The sequence below is a fragment of the Podarcis pityusensis genome, assembly GCF_964106645.2.
Source record: "Podarcis pityusensis genome assembly, chromosome: 10".
Lineage (NCBI taxonomy): Eukaryota > Metazoa > Chordata > Lepidosauria > Squamata > Lacertidae > Podarcis > Podarcis pityusensis.
This window is the reverse complement of record NC_138035.1, coordinates 29,298,204-29,315,150: the sequence shown is the minus strand read 5'-3', so window position 1 is coordinate 29,315,150 and position 16,947 is coordinate 29,298,204. Positions and strand designations below refer to the sequence as shown.

The following is a 16,947-nucleotide window of genomic DNA, read 5'->3' as shown; positions in this document are numbered from 1 at the left end:
GATTTGGTCAGCTGGTCCATAGACTCCGCCCTGGGCGCCCGGGAAAGTTCGTCTTTCACAGCCGAAGAAAGCCCTTCTTCAAAGAGCATTTGAATGGGTTCCGCCGATAGATCCCACCCCAATTTATGGATCAACATGGTGAACTCAGTCCAGTACTCATGGACAGATCGGCTCCCCTGTTTGCAAGCCATTAACTGTCTGCGCACCACTCCCTGTTCAATATCGCTGGAAAACATCAGATCCATGGCGCGAAAGAACTTCATCGTGTCCTTTAGGACGTCACTATTCGCTGCCATTAGGGGTCTAACCCAGTCTCTCGCCCCCTTTTCAAGATGCCCAATCACGAAAGCCACTCGTGATTCCTCGTCAGGGAATTCATCAAACTGCAGATTGAGGGCATATTGCATCTCTGTCCGAAAGCCATGATAGTCTTTGGGCTCCCCCCCAAACTTCTGCACCAATCCTGGTACCTTTCTGGCGAGCTGGGTGGCTTTCCCCTTTTTGTCTGCATCCTGAGCCCTCCTCTCCTCAAGCCTCGCCGTCTGCAGCGCTAGCTGGACCTCCAACACCCGGTACCTTTCTTCCAGGCTTGGACCCGCTCCAGCTCCTGCTTCTCCGGTTCCGGCTGGGTTGCTCATGATGCCTTCTCCTGCACAAGCTGCTTTCAAAGACTGTCGGAATGCTGTGATGGGATGATGAGCTGCTTGTGCGTAAAATCGTATCCCCTCAGAGTTTGTTCAAGTCCACAAACCTCTGTCTGTGACGGAGCCCCTCAGACATGGCTCCTCTAGTCACTAGCAGATTCCGACAGTGGTTGCTTTCGGAATCGCTTCCAACATAAAAGCTCCTTAACGGAAACACGTCTTCTGGACTCTCTGCGTGACAGTTTCCGGCAAGGAGTGGGTGTCCCTACAGGAGGTCCTGAAACCTCCCCACTGTTTTCGCTGGAAGTGTCTCTGAGCCATCCCTCCAGCTCACTTTCCCTCAGCTCAGCTCCTCTCCCCCTACTGGTTCCCTCTTCAGCTGCTGAGTCTCTCCCAACCTGTGTGAGCCCTTTCACCTCCCTTCCTTCCGATGGCAGTTCCCTGACAGTCATGAACTTGGATAGCTTTAAAAGAGGGATTAGGCCAATCCATGGAGTATCAGGCAATCAGTATCTACAAACCATGATGGAAACATCCCTATCAGTATCAGAAGTGGTTGCTGGGGAACACAAGTGGGAAGAATGTATGGTGTTCATGTCTGGCTTGTAGACATCCCACAGGTATCTTGGTTGGTAATTGAGAAAACAGCATGCTGGACTAGTTGGGTCTTTGGTTTGATCCAGCAGGGCCCATGTTATGGTTTATGAGGTAAATACAAGCCAAAAAGACTAAAAACACACATAGGGATTGTTGCCCTAAAATTCTCCTCATGACCCTCTCTCCAAACTACTAGAAGTATCGCTCCCAAAATATTACCAAGTCCATAATTTCCTTCCAAAGCATCCTGGAGTGGGAAGAATCCAAATCAGATAAATATTTTGCTGAAATTAGCAAACAATTACAAATTCACACCCAGTGCAAAAGCATTCCAGATCCTAACATTTACATTAGATCTTTGGTGGAAATGCCCCTTGACTGGGCTTGCATACCCTGACTCCCATTTTTAAGGAGCGGTGGTGGCAGCTAAGGCGTCTGGTGGTTTTTAAAGGGGCAGAGGAGGCCTTGCTATTTATCAACCAGTGGCTACACATAGATGTTACTCTAGGTTGTACGTAGTTCCTCTTTTATTCTTAGGAAACTGGGTGGGTGATGTCAGAGATGAGAAAACCACAGAATGATTCACTACAGACCAAAAAGAAGAAGAAGTAGCGGTCTGGGGGCCAGCAGCTCCATAGTTAAATAAAGATTACTCAGAGCACTCAGCAAGATTCTGACAATAAATGGGAAGCTGTTGCAGTAGCTGAAAATAAATGTCAGCAGCATCAAGATTCTCTTTCTCTGAAGGCTGCAGCATTTGTAAAAACGGAATTGGGTATTCAGACTGGACTTTGAATTCAACAGTTTTCAGAAATCACAATATCTATTTTCCTTGTGGGAATCAGGAATAGCTGCACCATTAGATAGACTGAGGTAACCCTCTTTTCAGATGACAGATTTGGGGGTAACTGTTAAACTGCAGCAAATGCTAACTTCTTTAGATGATGATAGCAAAAAAAAAAAAAAGTATTATAAAAGGACTCCTCCAGGCAACTTATTTATTGAGCATGCATAAATAAATAAATAAATAAATAGTCCAGTAGCACCTTAGAGACCAACTAAGTTTGTTCTGGGTATAAGCTTTCATGTGTATGCACACTTCTTCAGATACACTGAAACAGAAGAGATATTGGATTCTTGTCTCATTACATATGCTAAAGCTATTTTTGGTCATCTGCATACTATCCCTTGCTTTTTCATGTATGACTAATTGCAGTCGTTAACAGTCGTCAACAGGTTTACCATGCCCATTGAGTCAATCACTCATCTCCCACCACCCTTCTGAGAAAAACCCCACCCCACCCTCCCACTAATATAAGGGTCTGGTGACTTCTGTTTCAGTGTATCTGAAGAAATGTGTGTGCACATAAAAGCTTATACCCAGAACAAACTTATTTGGTCTCTAAGGTGCTACTGGACATACATTTGTTTGTTTGTTTGTTTGTTTGTTTGTTTGTTTGTTTCGACTGCGTCAGACCAACACAGCTACCTACCTGTATTTATTGAGCCTTTATCCTGACTTGCTTGCACAAAGCTTAGGCAAAAGTATTGTCTCCAGTCTTTAATGAGCATTTATTCCAATTTGTTTGCAGGGTGGTTATGTGAGTTACTGTGCGTTGTGTATGCATCTTCCCATTCGTCTTTTATTCATCCTTTGCTTTTCAATGCTATCACTTTTCAAACAGCCAAAAGCTCACTTCTGTCTTAAAGTGGATTTGTTGCACTAGGGCAACAGAGCCCTTTAATTGTGCAAAACCTGATGTCCTGGTGTCCTCTTGAATCCCTCTGCAAAGTAATGCAAGTCTGGAGGCATCCAATATCATGATACATTTTAAACCACGTTGGAGTCCTCTTTCGATTTATTTTTCAAGCTATACCTGCTTTAATGACATTGAAAACATACTTCACATGTTGTACCTAACAGGAACTGGTATTTTGATTAAGATGCAGGGCTGTTCTTGGAAATGGGGAACAGTCATTGCTTCTTTATTCCACAATCCTAGAGGAGTAATCTGATACCTGTAATACCTGGCAGGGACATATTCAGTTTGCAAACCCCATATTGGAACTGACCCATGGCTACAACATCCAGCCTAATTTTTGTACCTTTTTGCTTTATTATTTTCCCTCCTTCTCCTGTTTTAGGTAACACCCTGCCTGCTGAAGAATTCTAGAGAGTCTGAAAGCTCACCTCAATTTCATGACATTTTGGTTGGTCCTAACAAAGGTTTATGCCCAGCCTTGCATTTTGGAGTCCCCCCCCCCCCTTATGGACTGACTTTGGTTCCTTATGCTTTTCACACATTGTGGTGGAATCTACACACATATAAAAACCATTCTGAAAATGCTTTTTTAAAAAATAATAATAATAAAAATACATTGAATTTTCCATAAATTCAATGGCCACCGCCATTTAGTGTCTCATTGTATACTGCACTTAAAACACACTTAAAATGTTTCATTTGCAACTGTATAGCTGAGTCCTGTGTTTTCTTTCCAAACACAGCCACTAGTCTGTGGTAAACCATTCTTTTATTTTTATCTTATTTTCTCATGTCTGGACAAAAAAGGGAAGTCCCACCCATTTTGTCCTGGAAACTCTTTATCTATGCTACAGTGCACGTGCAATACCATTGCTAAATATATGGTCAGAAAAGGGGAAGCAATGACCTAGATTTTGAGGTGTAGAGGTAGGAACGAGGAGCCTAGTCATGCACGTTCCTTAGTATGTGGGTTTGACCCACTCAAGTAAGGTCCCACCCTCATACATTCCTGGTTATTACAATTCGACTGCATTCGGGGACCAGTCACACAACTATGTGCACAGTTTCCACTTTAACTAACACCATTGGTCACATTGTAGTGCGATAAACATAAGCTGAGTTTCCGTTGTGCTCCGGGGGTGAGGCCATCACATCACCTTTGCACTGCTGGGATGGACAGGAAGGAGGCATGGAACAAGAGGGAGACAGACTAAAATTGCAGAGTTTTGAAAAATAAAAAAATAAAGTGCGAGACTGGCTCCATTATTATCAAATAATGGAGGTATATAATGTGGATAAAAAAATAGGCTTCCAAGTGGAAAAATCAAAATTGGAAACAGAATTGTTAGATTCTAAAGTTAAGAATTTGTCAAGAATGTATAACTTGCTGTTGAAATGGAACACACAAGATGAAATGGTGAAATCTGCTATGATTAAATGGGCACAAGACGTTGGGTATAACATTATGATGGCTGACTGGGAAAAGTTATGGACCACGGGTATGAAGTTTACGCCATGTAATGCTTTAAAAGAGAATTTAATGAAAATGATCTATAGGTGGTACATAACACCAGTTATTTAAATATACCTTCTTGAAGAAACCAGAGGCCTTCCTCCTGGGCATCGTCGGCCAATTGGTGCCAAAGAAGGATAGAACTTTCTTTATGTACGCTACGACAGCAGCAAGAATACTCATCGCAAAGCACTGGAAGACACAAGATCTACCTACCAGGGAAGAATGGCAGATGAAGCTGATGGACTACATGGAACTGGCGGAAATGACTGGCAGAATCCGAGACCAGGGAGAAGAGTTGGTGGAAGAAGATTGGAAAAAATTTAAAGTATGCTTACAGAAATATTGTAAAATTAATGAATGTTAGAAGGATACTAGAAAGAGGATATATGGCTTTAGTAGAAATGTTATTGAGAATTAAGTAAGAATGGATTGATTATGGGTAAAGGTGTAAAATTTAAGGCTAAATTGTGTTAAGATAAATTATGGAACTAAATCTGAGAAAGAGGGAAAGGATTTGCTGAAATAGATAATTGAACTAGAATACAAAAAGGGAGGTGTGAGGAAGTCAAGGAAATAAGCAAATGAAAGTTAAGGACATGAAAACATTGGCCTTTTCTTTCTTTCTTTTTTTTAAATGTTTTTGCTTTTTAAATGTTTTTGTTTTTTCTTTCTTAATGAGTTGATGTATTGTAACTGTTGTTCTTTACTGTATTTTTACTTTTTTTATTTACTTTTGAAGTTTTGTAACTGTTTATTGTTTGTTTTTCTTTTTTCTGTATTTGTTAAACCCTAATAATTTTTTTTTTTTTTAAAGGAAGGAGGCATGTAGCCATCAGAAGTTCTTCATAGAGACCTTGAAGGATACAGCAGCTCTGTGTGGTTAACCCATCACCTGGAGGCATGCAGCACTTCTGCAAAGTTAGATGCTCATCCTCAGATGAGCAAGGTGAATAATGAGAGCCAACAAGCTTTCTTCAACCTGGTGCCTTCCAGAAGGAATCCAGCTTCCATCATCCCTGACCATGGGCCATGCATTGTGAAGGGTACCAGGTTAGGGGTTAGAGTATAAAACTAGAACTTGGGAGAATTTAAATCCCCAGTTATGTGTGAAATTAACTGTATGACCTTGGGCTAGTCACTATCTTTCAGATGAAAGGACCTCACGGGGCTGTTGTGAGGATAATATGAGGGGCTTATGCAGTGTTATTTTTCTAGGAAAAGAGGTGCCGGAACTCACCTGCACTAAATATTTTGTACAGCCTGATCCTATATTTGTTTGCTCAGCTTTTAGTCCCACATATTCAGTGGGGCTTACTTCTTAAAAAGAGAGCATAGGATGCAAAGTCCCACTGATTTCAATGGCACAGAGCCCACACACTTGCTAGACAGAACAGAGGATTCATTCCTAGCATACAATCCAGGTTAAATGTGCATAAGTCCAAATGAAAGCAAAAGACTTCATTGATTAAATGGATGCTGAGGTCTTGTTAATTGCAAAAAGACTTCAGAAGTAAGTCCTACTGAGTTCAGTGGGGTTCAGGTCCAGTGGTGAGTGGGTATAGGATTGCTGTCCCAAACATTATTGTAGGACAGAGGTGAGGAACTACGGCCTTCCAGTTGTTGTCAAACTACAACTCCCATCATCCTTTACAACTGGCAATGTTGGCTGGGGTTGATGGGAGTTGGAGTCCAAAAACACATAGAGGACCACAGGTTTCCTATTACTGTTATAAGCACTTAACTTGGAAGTGCCATCGTCCCTGACCACAGATTCCTCACTCCTGTTCTAGGGCACAAGGGAAACTATCCATGGAACTGGCAAAGCTAAATTGTACCAGCCTCTGGATTCTAGCTGAGAAACAGAAAAGTAAAGAGCATAGGAAGCTGCCTTAAACCAAGTCCACCTAGTTCAATGCTGTCTGCACCAACTGGCATCCCTCCAGGGTTTCAGACAAGAATGATCCGGCAGACTACTGAAGCACCTGATAGCAGGAAAAAGAGGCAGCAGTGTAGATGGTCAAAACTGGATAAATAGAATGTGGAACACTGCATCAGTACCTTGATGTGCCCAAGTTGGTGGGATTTTCCACAGCCAATGCAAGAAGAAACATTTAAGAAGCTGGCTGTGGCTGAGTATTTTTCCACCTTTCGAAATCTCCCTTGTGTTTTGTCAAAGTGCCCTTGGACACAGAACGTGCCCTGATGGGTACTTTCAACTTCCTACTTCAGAGATATTCTTTCTGCAAATTCCTCTTTGAGAGGCGTTCTGCAGAGCCGTCTGCTCAGTGAGGGTAAGTGGCATGTTTCTGAAGATATCCAGAGCACCAAGCTTTTCACAGATGGCATTTTGATCTGAGGAGACCAGAACCAGAGGCTGTAGGAAGCTCTGGAAACATTCAAAGACATGGGGCTAAAATTAAATAGAGTTCTCAAATGAGAGCCCAAGAGATAGCAATTAAAAGATCAAGATAACCAAGCAGCTCCTGGGAGGCCTGAGGCTTGTTCCAGCGGATGAAGGCGTTCCAGGATTCTTTGAACTGGTGAACTTCCGAAGGAAATTGATTCCAAATACAGCAGCTCAATGTTGCTATGCAGAGGCTGCAATCCTATACAGCAGAGTAGAAACCCCATAGATCCCCAGTTGTGGTCAAACCGTGCCTTCCATGAACCCTGGGGAGGTGGATTGAGACACTTCAAGCAGCAGCAGCAGTGCTGGGTAGGGGTCCAGGTTGGCACTAGCCAAGGACCTCTCAGTAGCATCATGGTGGGGGCTCACTGGTGTGTGGCATATACAAGAACAAAAGGAGAATCCTTGTGGATCAGCCCCAAAGTCCATCTGATTTAACATCCTGCTTCCAACAGTGACCAAAAACCATGCTTACTTGGGCTTAGCAGAGGTGGAGTCCCACAATATTTGTACCATTGCTCTGCAGTAGCTCAGTTGGTAGAGACTGAGACTCTTCATCTCAGGGTGAGGGTTTCAAGCCCCATCTTGGGCGAAAGATTCCAGCATTGCAGGGGGTTGGACTAGACAATTCTTGTGGTCCCTTCCAACTCTATGATTCTATGATACACCAAGGAGTCAAACCTGTTTTTTATTTAATAGGAAATGAAGCTCAGGAGCAATTATGTGGAATACCTGGTCATCTCCATATATTCCACAGACCAACCAGGGTATCAACAGTCATGCTAACTTTTAACTCGAGAATGGTACTCATGAAACCATCAAGGTGCATCAACCTGAAGGGGAGGATAGTTTAGCCATGTGTCCTACCATGTAGAGGACAGACTTCTATCTGAAGGTCTACCTGGTTTCCATAGCCAAGTTTAGAGACAAAGAACCCTATGAATGAAGAACAGGGGCCATGAAGTTGCACATCAACAGTTAGCACCCGGACAACAGACTGAGCAGGCTGACACACAGGTCATTCAATCACAGTCCTCCTCACTATGGTGGGATGTATTGTATTTCTATTTATATCACGACACTTGTTTCTAAATTTGTAGTTATATACATATTAGGACATACACATTCTATGCAAATCTGCATCCACTTTTGGCACAACTTCTGCCCTGGGGGTAGACTATCTGAACTGTCCACCACCCTTGAGGAGAAAGAGTGACTTGACCATTTAAAATGTGTTAATAAAAATTCCCCACCCTCCTGAGACCTCAGTCTTCCTCCCCAGTTGAAAATAAACACATATTTTCCATTTAACCACCATGGTTAGCAGCTGTTGAGATATGTACATCTCCTTCGTGAAGTCATCTAACTCCCTTTTAAAGCCTTGAAGCTAGTAATCACCATAATTCCTGGCAATGAATTGCATAAATTAGTTAGGTGTTGCATGAAGAACTACCTTTGTTTTTTAATCTATCCTGAATCAATCTCACCGAGAGACTCCGAGTTCAGTGTTATGAATTAGGATGAATAAAGCTGCATTCCTAAATACACTACTACCTTGCAGTAAATCCCATTGTATCCACTGGAATTTACCTCTGGGTAGACATGCCTAGGACTGCACTGCTAACCCCTCCTTTTCCACTCTCTCTGCACTTCTGTAGCTGGCAGTTTTCTAAATGGCTCTGGACACCAACTGTTTACACAAACATCCTCTTGATTTCCTGCTCTGAGTCACCTGATTCAATTACCGTATTTTAATGGGATTGTTTTATTGAATATTTTAATTACGGTTGTTTACATCTTAATGGGATTCTTTTATTGTGCATTTTAATTATGGTGCGTTATTAATTATAATGTGTTCTAACCATGTTGCATGATTGGGATTTTTTCCTGTTTTGATAGTATGTGGCACATAAAAAATGAACCATCACCACAACCACTGGAACAATGCAATATGCTTTAACCTTACCCCAATCAGGGTGTCCCAATTGGGGGGGGGGGGCAGATGTGAAAGTAGGCAGGTTTCTTGCACCTTTAATAGTTGTGTAGATGGACTAGGGGCCCACCAGCTCTATACTTGTAAAATGGCATCATACCATTCTAAGCTTCTTCCCCAAAGAATCCTGGGGATTGTTGCTTGCTAAGGATGCTGAGAGCTGCCAGGAGACCTCTTTCCCCCCCACAGAGCTGCAATTCCCAGAGTTCCCTTTGAAAGAGAGATTGATAGTTGAACCATGTGGAAAGGCACAGGTACATTACTCTAGTCTAGCTAAGTTTAATGTATCCCTTTTCATTTATTGATGATATTTTGGAAGGCAACTTATGGACCTAGATCTTGGTCAGATAGTGGATAAAGTGACATTTTTTAAAAATCAAATTTATTATAACAAAATGTAGAGGAGGGGGGAAGAGAGAGAAGGAGTCAGAGGAGTCTCCCAAAGATAAATCTTCCTTGAAAAACAAGACTTGGCTTCCCACTCTTTTAGTTGGGAACCAGTAATTGGCCAGTTCCTGATTTCCTCTTCTAACATGGAGCTTCCAAGGGTCTTCTTAGATTTGGAGGGAAGTGGGTGGCAGCTTTCCTGTTACCCAGACCTAAGACAGCATCCCATTTGGAAGCCACCATGACTACCCTATGTACAGCAAAAGAGAACATGGGGCATTGCGAGGGGAAGGATCACAGTTGGCCTACTTCCACAAGGAGACAAATCTCCCCCCATCCATCTAGCTGTGATTAGCTATAGATGCTTTGGGATGGTTGGGAAGAGGGAAAAGTAGGCACATGTTCCTTGCTCATTTTTCAGAAGGCCCTGAGGATATTGTCATGGACCCTTGTCTGTCTTGGTGAACTTTCTCCACTTCCAACATTCCAGCCCGTTAGGATACAATTTATTTGTGATATGTGGTAGCAAAGGCAGGTGTCAACTGTCTGCCTGGTCCACGTCCAAGAGGTAGGAATCTAAAACAGAAGCCAAGCTAAATGTTTATGTATCCCTGACAGAATGATGGGTAATGAATTGTAGAAATAAATTTTATATATTGAGAGAGCACCTTTCCCAAACTCTGACAGGTGGAGGCTAGTCCATTAGGGCAAATGGGCCACCATTAGGGCAAATGCCCCACCAACCTTGATCTGCCCTCATGCCAACTGCTAGTCCAAGGGATGGTACTTCCTGTCAGCATTCTCCTCCTTAGGCCTCAGTGTTGCCTTAGTAGGGGGAAGGATGGAGCACAAAACTAGAATTAGTTGGCTCTGTCTGTCATTGGCTTTGGCTCCACCTACTCTCGCTCCCAAACCTCCCAACTTTTCCCAGTGCAAAACTGTGTATTCTGGGACACAGTCCTGTGTGAGTCACTTGACCTGCGTCTCACTGTTGCCCCGAAAAAGAGTTTATTTGGGGATGAGATCTCATGTGCCCCTGAAAAAACTCTTTTGGGTGGGAGCAAGAGGAGCACCGAAAATGGCCGCCGAGATTATGGGCTCCTTCCTTCTGCCCTATTAGGCCCAATGGGCACCAGCCACCTCAGTGCCCAAGAGTTGCCACAGTTTGAAGACCCACATGGTTTATTTCCCTTGCCTACACCCCAAAAGAGGTTTTTGTTTGTGTTCCACCTTAAGTGATAAATTCCTCATTGCCTAAGCCGCTCCCGTAAAACTTAATAGTCTTCAAGAAAAAAACACTTAAAATAAATCAACAGTCAATAAAAACAGACTAACGTCACAAAATCTAAATAACAACATGCTCTAAGAATTTATCACCTGGATAAAAAGGTAGCTAAAAGCACACCTACATGTTTTTGAAACAATGATAAGGTACAGCTGACATATGCCGAAAGAGCTGGGTTCACCATGGAGAGGCTCTGAGCCCCCTGGAGAGAGTTAAAACATGGCGACTGAGGTGGGATGCCACCAGCCCAGTGGCTTCCTTCACCCTCACCACTGCCCCATTCTGCCTCTCCGGGCTCTGGCAACTGGTGGGGCTGCCACAGCTGGGAGAGAAGCAGAGTGTCCCCTCAGCTTACATGCCACAATTGCAGAAAGTTTTCAAGTAAAATAATTAATAGGAAAGCAGATTCGGTTGGATCCAGTACTACTCAGAACAGATCCATTGAAATTAATGAACATGAGAAACTTAGGTCTATTATTTTCAACAGGTCTACTCCTGAGTTGGACTAACGTTTTTAGTAAACTGTTTTGAGGATTTTTTTTTCCAATCAAGGGGTATAAATTTTAATAAATAAATAGATAGATACAATCCAACAGGTCTATGGTGAGTAGGGATTGAGGGGAAATTTGATTCAATATTCATTTAAAACCTAATCTATCAAATCTGCACTTTCTGAAGCAACACGTGAACCATAACGCAGCTATCCTTCCGAATGCGCACTTATCTGAAGTTTGCAAGGCAGTTCTCCAACCAAACAAGGTTTGCAAAAATGCACATTTGGGGGGAACATGTGGATGACAAGGAATAAATTAGTCAAAACAGCATACAAAATGCATTATATGAGAGGAAAATGCTTGCATATAAAATGTGTTTAAGAGAAATCTTGCTGGTGGATTTTTGTGAGGATTCTTTTTCCTTTTCTTTTCTTTTCTTTCTTTTTTTTTTTGCAAATTGCTTCAAAAATGGAGAACTGAATTTAAGTCTGGGAAAATGAGAAGCTGAGAAAACTGAAATGGGCAGAGGCTTCCTAGCTGAATACAACCCCTACTTCAGATGGTATCCAACTAAGTTTTACTCAGATTAGACACACTAAAATTAATGGACCTAACATAACCATGTTTATTTATTTCAACGGGTCTACTCTGAGTAACCCTTACTTGAATACCACCCTTCATTTCCTGCCTTCCGCAAACCCTTTCTGCCCTATACACTTGACTGTCCCAAATTTTCCTATTGTTTCTCAGATGCAATGGAGGATACAATGGAGAATGCAATGGAGGTCTCAAAACTCCCATGTAAAGACCATTGACACGAACAGCATTTTCACACATAGGGATCCACAATTGGGGAGCAATGGAACAGTCCCCACCCCGCCCCAGATAAATCATGAAACCCAGATTCCCAACATTAGTTGTGTGTGTTTTTTTAATTAAAATAAGTTTTTACCAATTGTAGAACCTGAGGTTTGAGGCAAAACGTACAGGCAATATTAGCCACACAACCTTCCCTGGAAAACTAACCTGATCGCTCCTTTCAGTGTTTTTCTTCTGCCTCCCCAGGAAAAATCCTGCGGGCGCCTCTGCTTGCCCAGTTTGGATCGCCCCTTCTTCCAGTCTTTCCCCTTAACCGAACGTACTTCTCTAGGTCATTTGGCACACATCCTTTCCCTTCACCCCCAAGGTGCTGGGTCTGCTCAACCCAATCTGAAAGTTATGCAGAAAGGTCAGCAAACTGGGGAAGCTCATCCACAATCTGAGCCAGAATAGGTGTACTTGTAAGCACACTTCAAAGAATATGAAAGCTTTCCTTTGGATGGCATAAAATAAAAAGCACAGGGTGAAATCTGGCTGTCTCCCAACAACATCTTTGTGGACCAACACCACTGGAATGCTGAGATATAGGAGAAGGTGGACACCCTTCCTATCCCACATCCAGAAACCAAGGAAACTGGTGGCGCTTGAATCCTGAGTCAACACTGGCCACAGGGCAGCATCCTCCACTGCACCTTCACAGGCTAGTTTAGGGGCACACCAGACAGGCTGTGTGGCACAGGGAGCTCTGTCGTCCAATGCCCTTGCTGCCACTCCCAGCCTCCCAGCATCCACTGCCTGAAGCAGCCACCTCCTTCTCCCTAATGGTAGAGCCGGCCCTGGTATCCCTCCATTCACATGTAGCCGTAAAGCATCAAATGCAGAAAGAACACATGAGCCAGACCTCTTTCAGTCACAGGTGGCTTTGGGAGGGTGGAAGTGAAAGAAATAAATCCTTCAGACCAGACTGGCAAACCTCAACAACTTGCCCAAGAGATCCCTGTTGTCTCATTTCTTTTCAATAACTGGTTTAGGCTGGCAATGATCCTATGAGGCGGACCCTTCTGGATCCCCACAGCATGTATAACTTGGAGGCAGAATAAAGACATGGCCCCCATTTTCTAAAGAGTTGACTTACTGGTGGGATGTGCATCCATTCTGAAGCCGGGCTGAGAAGACAATCCTCCCAACTCTGGTACAGCTGTGTGGGTTTCTCTTCCCTTTGTGCTTCTTCGGAATTAAAGTGACTTCAGAGGAACAGTAACTAAAATGTAGGAGCAGCCCAGGAGGACTGCACTCATCTGTGACTCCACCCCCTTTCTTTCTCTCTGGTTCCTCCTCCTTGTGGGTTCAGATTGACAGAGGAAGCCATGTGGTCCTGGTTCAGAAACAAGTGCAAATGCTCTTTGGTTGTTTCCTGAAAGAAAAGCCACAGTATTGCTGCCACGAGCAGCCGTTCCATTCTTGCTGAAAAGGGTCTTGAGCTGCAGATGTGCAGCAATGCAACAGCTCTCAAGGTGTTTACAGACAAAATGACAGCCCCGCTGAGGAAAATGGGATTTTGTGGCCTGAGCTGTCATGCAGTCTAGGACCGAGCAGTTCTGTGATGGCTGTTTTACCCCGCATGCTCTGAGAAGGAAAAGGGAACTTGGAAGTGCAAAAAGGATTTGCTTATTAAGAGGATGATTTGGTGCTGCAAATGTATCCCCATCTGTTTTTTAGTCCTCAGGCTCCACACAGCAAATCAACTGAGTAAATAAAAAGGAAGCAAGTTTTTCAGTTCTTTGATTCCAGGATCTCTGGGCTTGTTCACACGAGGGTTTAATGTGGGTTTGAAGCTGAACAGAATCTTCCTCGTTCAAGTGGAAGTCCACACTTTCTCCCCAATTAAGTTGGATTTCCTCCATCTATGGTTAATCTGATAAGGGAAGAAAATCCAATATAAAATTGCAAGGTACCCAGTTGTGGATGCAATAAAACGCATTGTGTGGGTGGGAGGCAGGGGTTCATGTGTGTGGTGATGTTTTGGTGGGTGCTGTCCACTGCCACACTTCATACTTCCGTTTGCTCCTTGCCTGAGCACACCTGAACTATCTTGTTTTCATCAGTGGAAAGAAAAGGATGCAGTTGACAGTGTCCCTGTTTCCACCAGTAGTTGCTGAAGGCACATACATGGTAATTTTATTCTATTTTTATTTTAAAGCTGTTTTGTATAGAACTGCTCTTGCACAAAACAGCGATATGGATATAGATATTAAAAGGCCTTTCAGGAAGAATCAGCAGCTGCAGGAGGTGTGAAATAAAAAGGGAAAGGGAAAGGAACAAACTAATTTATTCCCTCACCCCAAAATTGATCTCCTCATCTTTCCTTAGCCATATGTATATATGTGTGAAACATACTGCATATTTTCTACTCTACCTCAAGTTCTGGTCTGGGTATTACAGATACCCATTGCCGTTCTGTACCCTGGCATTCTGGCACAGGGCTTGGCCAGATGCAACATGCTCATGTTTGTTTATTTTTTTTGAAAATGCTGTATGTTTATTTTTGAAAATCATGTAAAGCCAGAACATGGAAAAACACAACTGTATTTATTTATTTTAAATGGCCATTCTGCCCACCATGAAACAGGCTTGAAATGTTTGCTTTGTCTGAAGTTACTTTTTGCACAATTCCAAGGACAAAACATTTTTAATTAAGTGCACCTGTGTAAGATGTTCTGAACTCTTTTTAAAATTGTAATTTATGTGTTTGTTTGTTTGTTTGTTTGTTTCATTTGTACCCCACCTTTCCTCCAAGGAGCTCAAGATGACATACATGCAGTGGTACCTCGGGTTAAGAACTTAATTCGTTCCGGAGGTCCGTTATTAACCTGAAACTGTTCTTAACCTGAGGTACCATTTTAGCTAATGGGGCTTCCTGCTGCTGCCGTGCCGCCGCTGCGCGATTTCTGTTCTCATCCTGAAGCAAAGTTCTTAACCTGAGGTACTATTTCTGGGTTAGCGGAATCTGTAACCTGAAGCGTCTGTAACCTGAGGTACCACTGTAGTCCTGTCTGCCTGATGTTATCCTCACAACAACCCTATGAAGTAGATAAGGCTGAGAGGCAGTGACTGGCCCAAGGTCACCCAATGAGCATCATGGCCAAATAGGGATTTGAACCCTGGTTTCCAGGTCCTAGTCTGACATTCTAATCACCATGCCACACATGCTCTCTAGGGGCTTATGGTGAAGGGCAGGTTAATAATAATAATAATAATAATAATAATAATAATAATAATGTGCAAAGATAAATAAGCACACCACAGTGCACCTCACATTTCCAGAACTACTGAAGGTGGGAAAGTAGTAATGGAGAGGAGAGGACAACAGCACACTTTACAAATACATCCCATAAAGTGCAGCCCATGGTTTAGACAGAAAACTTCGAGATAGATTTGGGAGGCATAAAATTAGAAGTGCTCATGCATGGGGGAAAGTGCAACAAAGTGCATATGGAAAAAGAGGCCCAAGGATGCATTAATGCCCCAATGTGCACACAGTTTCTGTTTCCCAGTGCTGCCCATTAAAGAAAATGTGCATAACTCACTTCTGCTTCTTCAACAAAGCAGGAAGCCAAAAGGGGGACTCTGGGGAATTGAGAGTGTGTGCAAAGCCAAAGATCCTAACCTGACACTGTTCTGACTTCTGTATAGGCGACTACCATGCAATTGCAATATAAATTGTGGTCTGTTGCCTCAATATTATCCATAGTGGCCCCAGTTTGGAGCCATAATGCAATCGGATTCTTTGTAGGATTTGTGTAGTTTATGCCTTTCCCCTTAATCTCACTCCAACAACTTTGGGGCAAAAGCATAAAAAAGCTCAACAACTTCAATCCTAAAATAAAAAAAGGTTAACAACTTTGGTCTGCCCTTTGGTCGGCCCTCACTGCCCTTCACTTCATCAAATCTGGCCCTCTTTGAAAAAAGTTTGGACACTGGTCTATGGGAATGAAATGATGTGTTGAGGCATATTTTCATCATTTGGGAAGCCTCTCTGATCATGAGTGGAGACTGAAGACAGGCCATGAGCACTGAAGTCCTGTCTTTCCTACCACATTTGTTTCCTCTGGGTCACAAGGCACAGCCAAGCGGCGTCAGCATGTCAATAATTCCTCTTCCACTTCCTTTTAGCATCTTCTTCCTCAAACAGCAAGGCTGAGAAATAGAAAACAGCACCACCCTTTCCCCACTTGCTTCTTATGTACAGGACAGAGAACCCTGGGCAACAGCGCCCCTGGCTGGACAGAGAAGAAGGTAAGAAGAAAACTGAAGGCTTTGTGCTGGTCATCAGGCAATGGCTTTTAAAATAAAAAAATCTGCCATTCGATGTGGATGATCAAGTGAAGATCACGTATTTGCTGTCTGCACCAATAGGTTCATGACAGACAAAGTTGCAAAATTCACGGTTGCAGCCCCAAAACTGAGAACGATCATCAAAGACAATATGGTGGACTGTAAAGTCTGATTGGCAATGTAATATAGAAACTCATTTGTTTAGGTCTGCTCTTCCAAGTATATTAGCAGGATTTTAATTGCATTTGTAATGTAACAAATACCATGGGTAATATGAACTGATATACAATATAGATTATGGAATAATATGCAGTTATAAATGTTGAGAACAAGACCCACGGAGGGGGTGGAGGGAAGTTGGGAGATTCAGAGTAATCATTATATATGGATATGCATTTGGTTTGTTATAATTTTGTATTTGTAAAATCAAATAAAAATGATTTTTTTATGAAAGAAAAAATGAGAAACTGAGAGAAACTGAAATTTGCACAAGGATGTATTAAATTTGTCCATCCTTGATACACAGTAGCTTGTAATGAGACCACTATGTCCCAAATCTGAAATGACCAAATTGCACCACTATGGGTGATACCCCATGACAGCAGAGTGGGGGGAAATTTGCAGAGGAGAGATCTTGAAAGTGCTCTGGAAGAAGGTCCTGCAGAAAGAAGAGATGGAGATGGAATGGGAAGACATATTGATGGTAT

At 42.8% G+C, this 16,947-nt stretch overlaps 1 protein-coding gene and 1 long non-coding RNA gene across 2 annotated transcripts in view; one reads left to right on the top strand and one right to left on the bottom strand.

Moving 5' to 3' along the window:
• The window catches only part of CYTH4 (cytohesin 4), a 44,088-nt gene extending 30,898 nt beyond the window's left edge, over positions 1-13,190 (bottom strand). Inside the window, exon 1 of the mRNA XM_081024194.1 lies at positions 13,041-13,190. Coding sequence (XP_080880320.1) covers positions 13,041-13,059 — 19 coding nt within the window. The 5' untranslated portion in view covers positions 13,060-13,190. The remainder of the gene's footprint in view (positions 1-13,040) is intronic.
• An 817-nt stretch (positions 13,191-14,007) lies between these two features.
• On the top strand, positions 14,008-16,937 carry LOC308486965. The gene is made up of 3 exons (XR_013991416.1): positions 14,008-14,077; positions 16,079-16,201; positions 16,767-16,937. It is a non-coding gene; the product is annotated as an uncharacterized lncRNA (long non-coding RNA).
• The last annotated feature ends 10 nt before the right edge of the window (positions 16,938-16,947 follow it).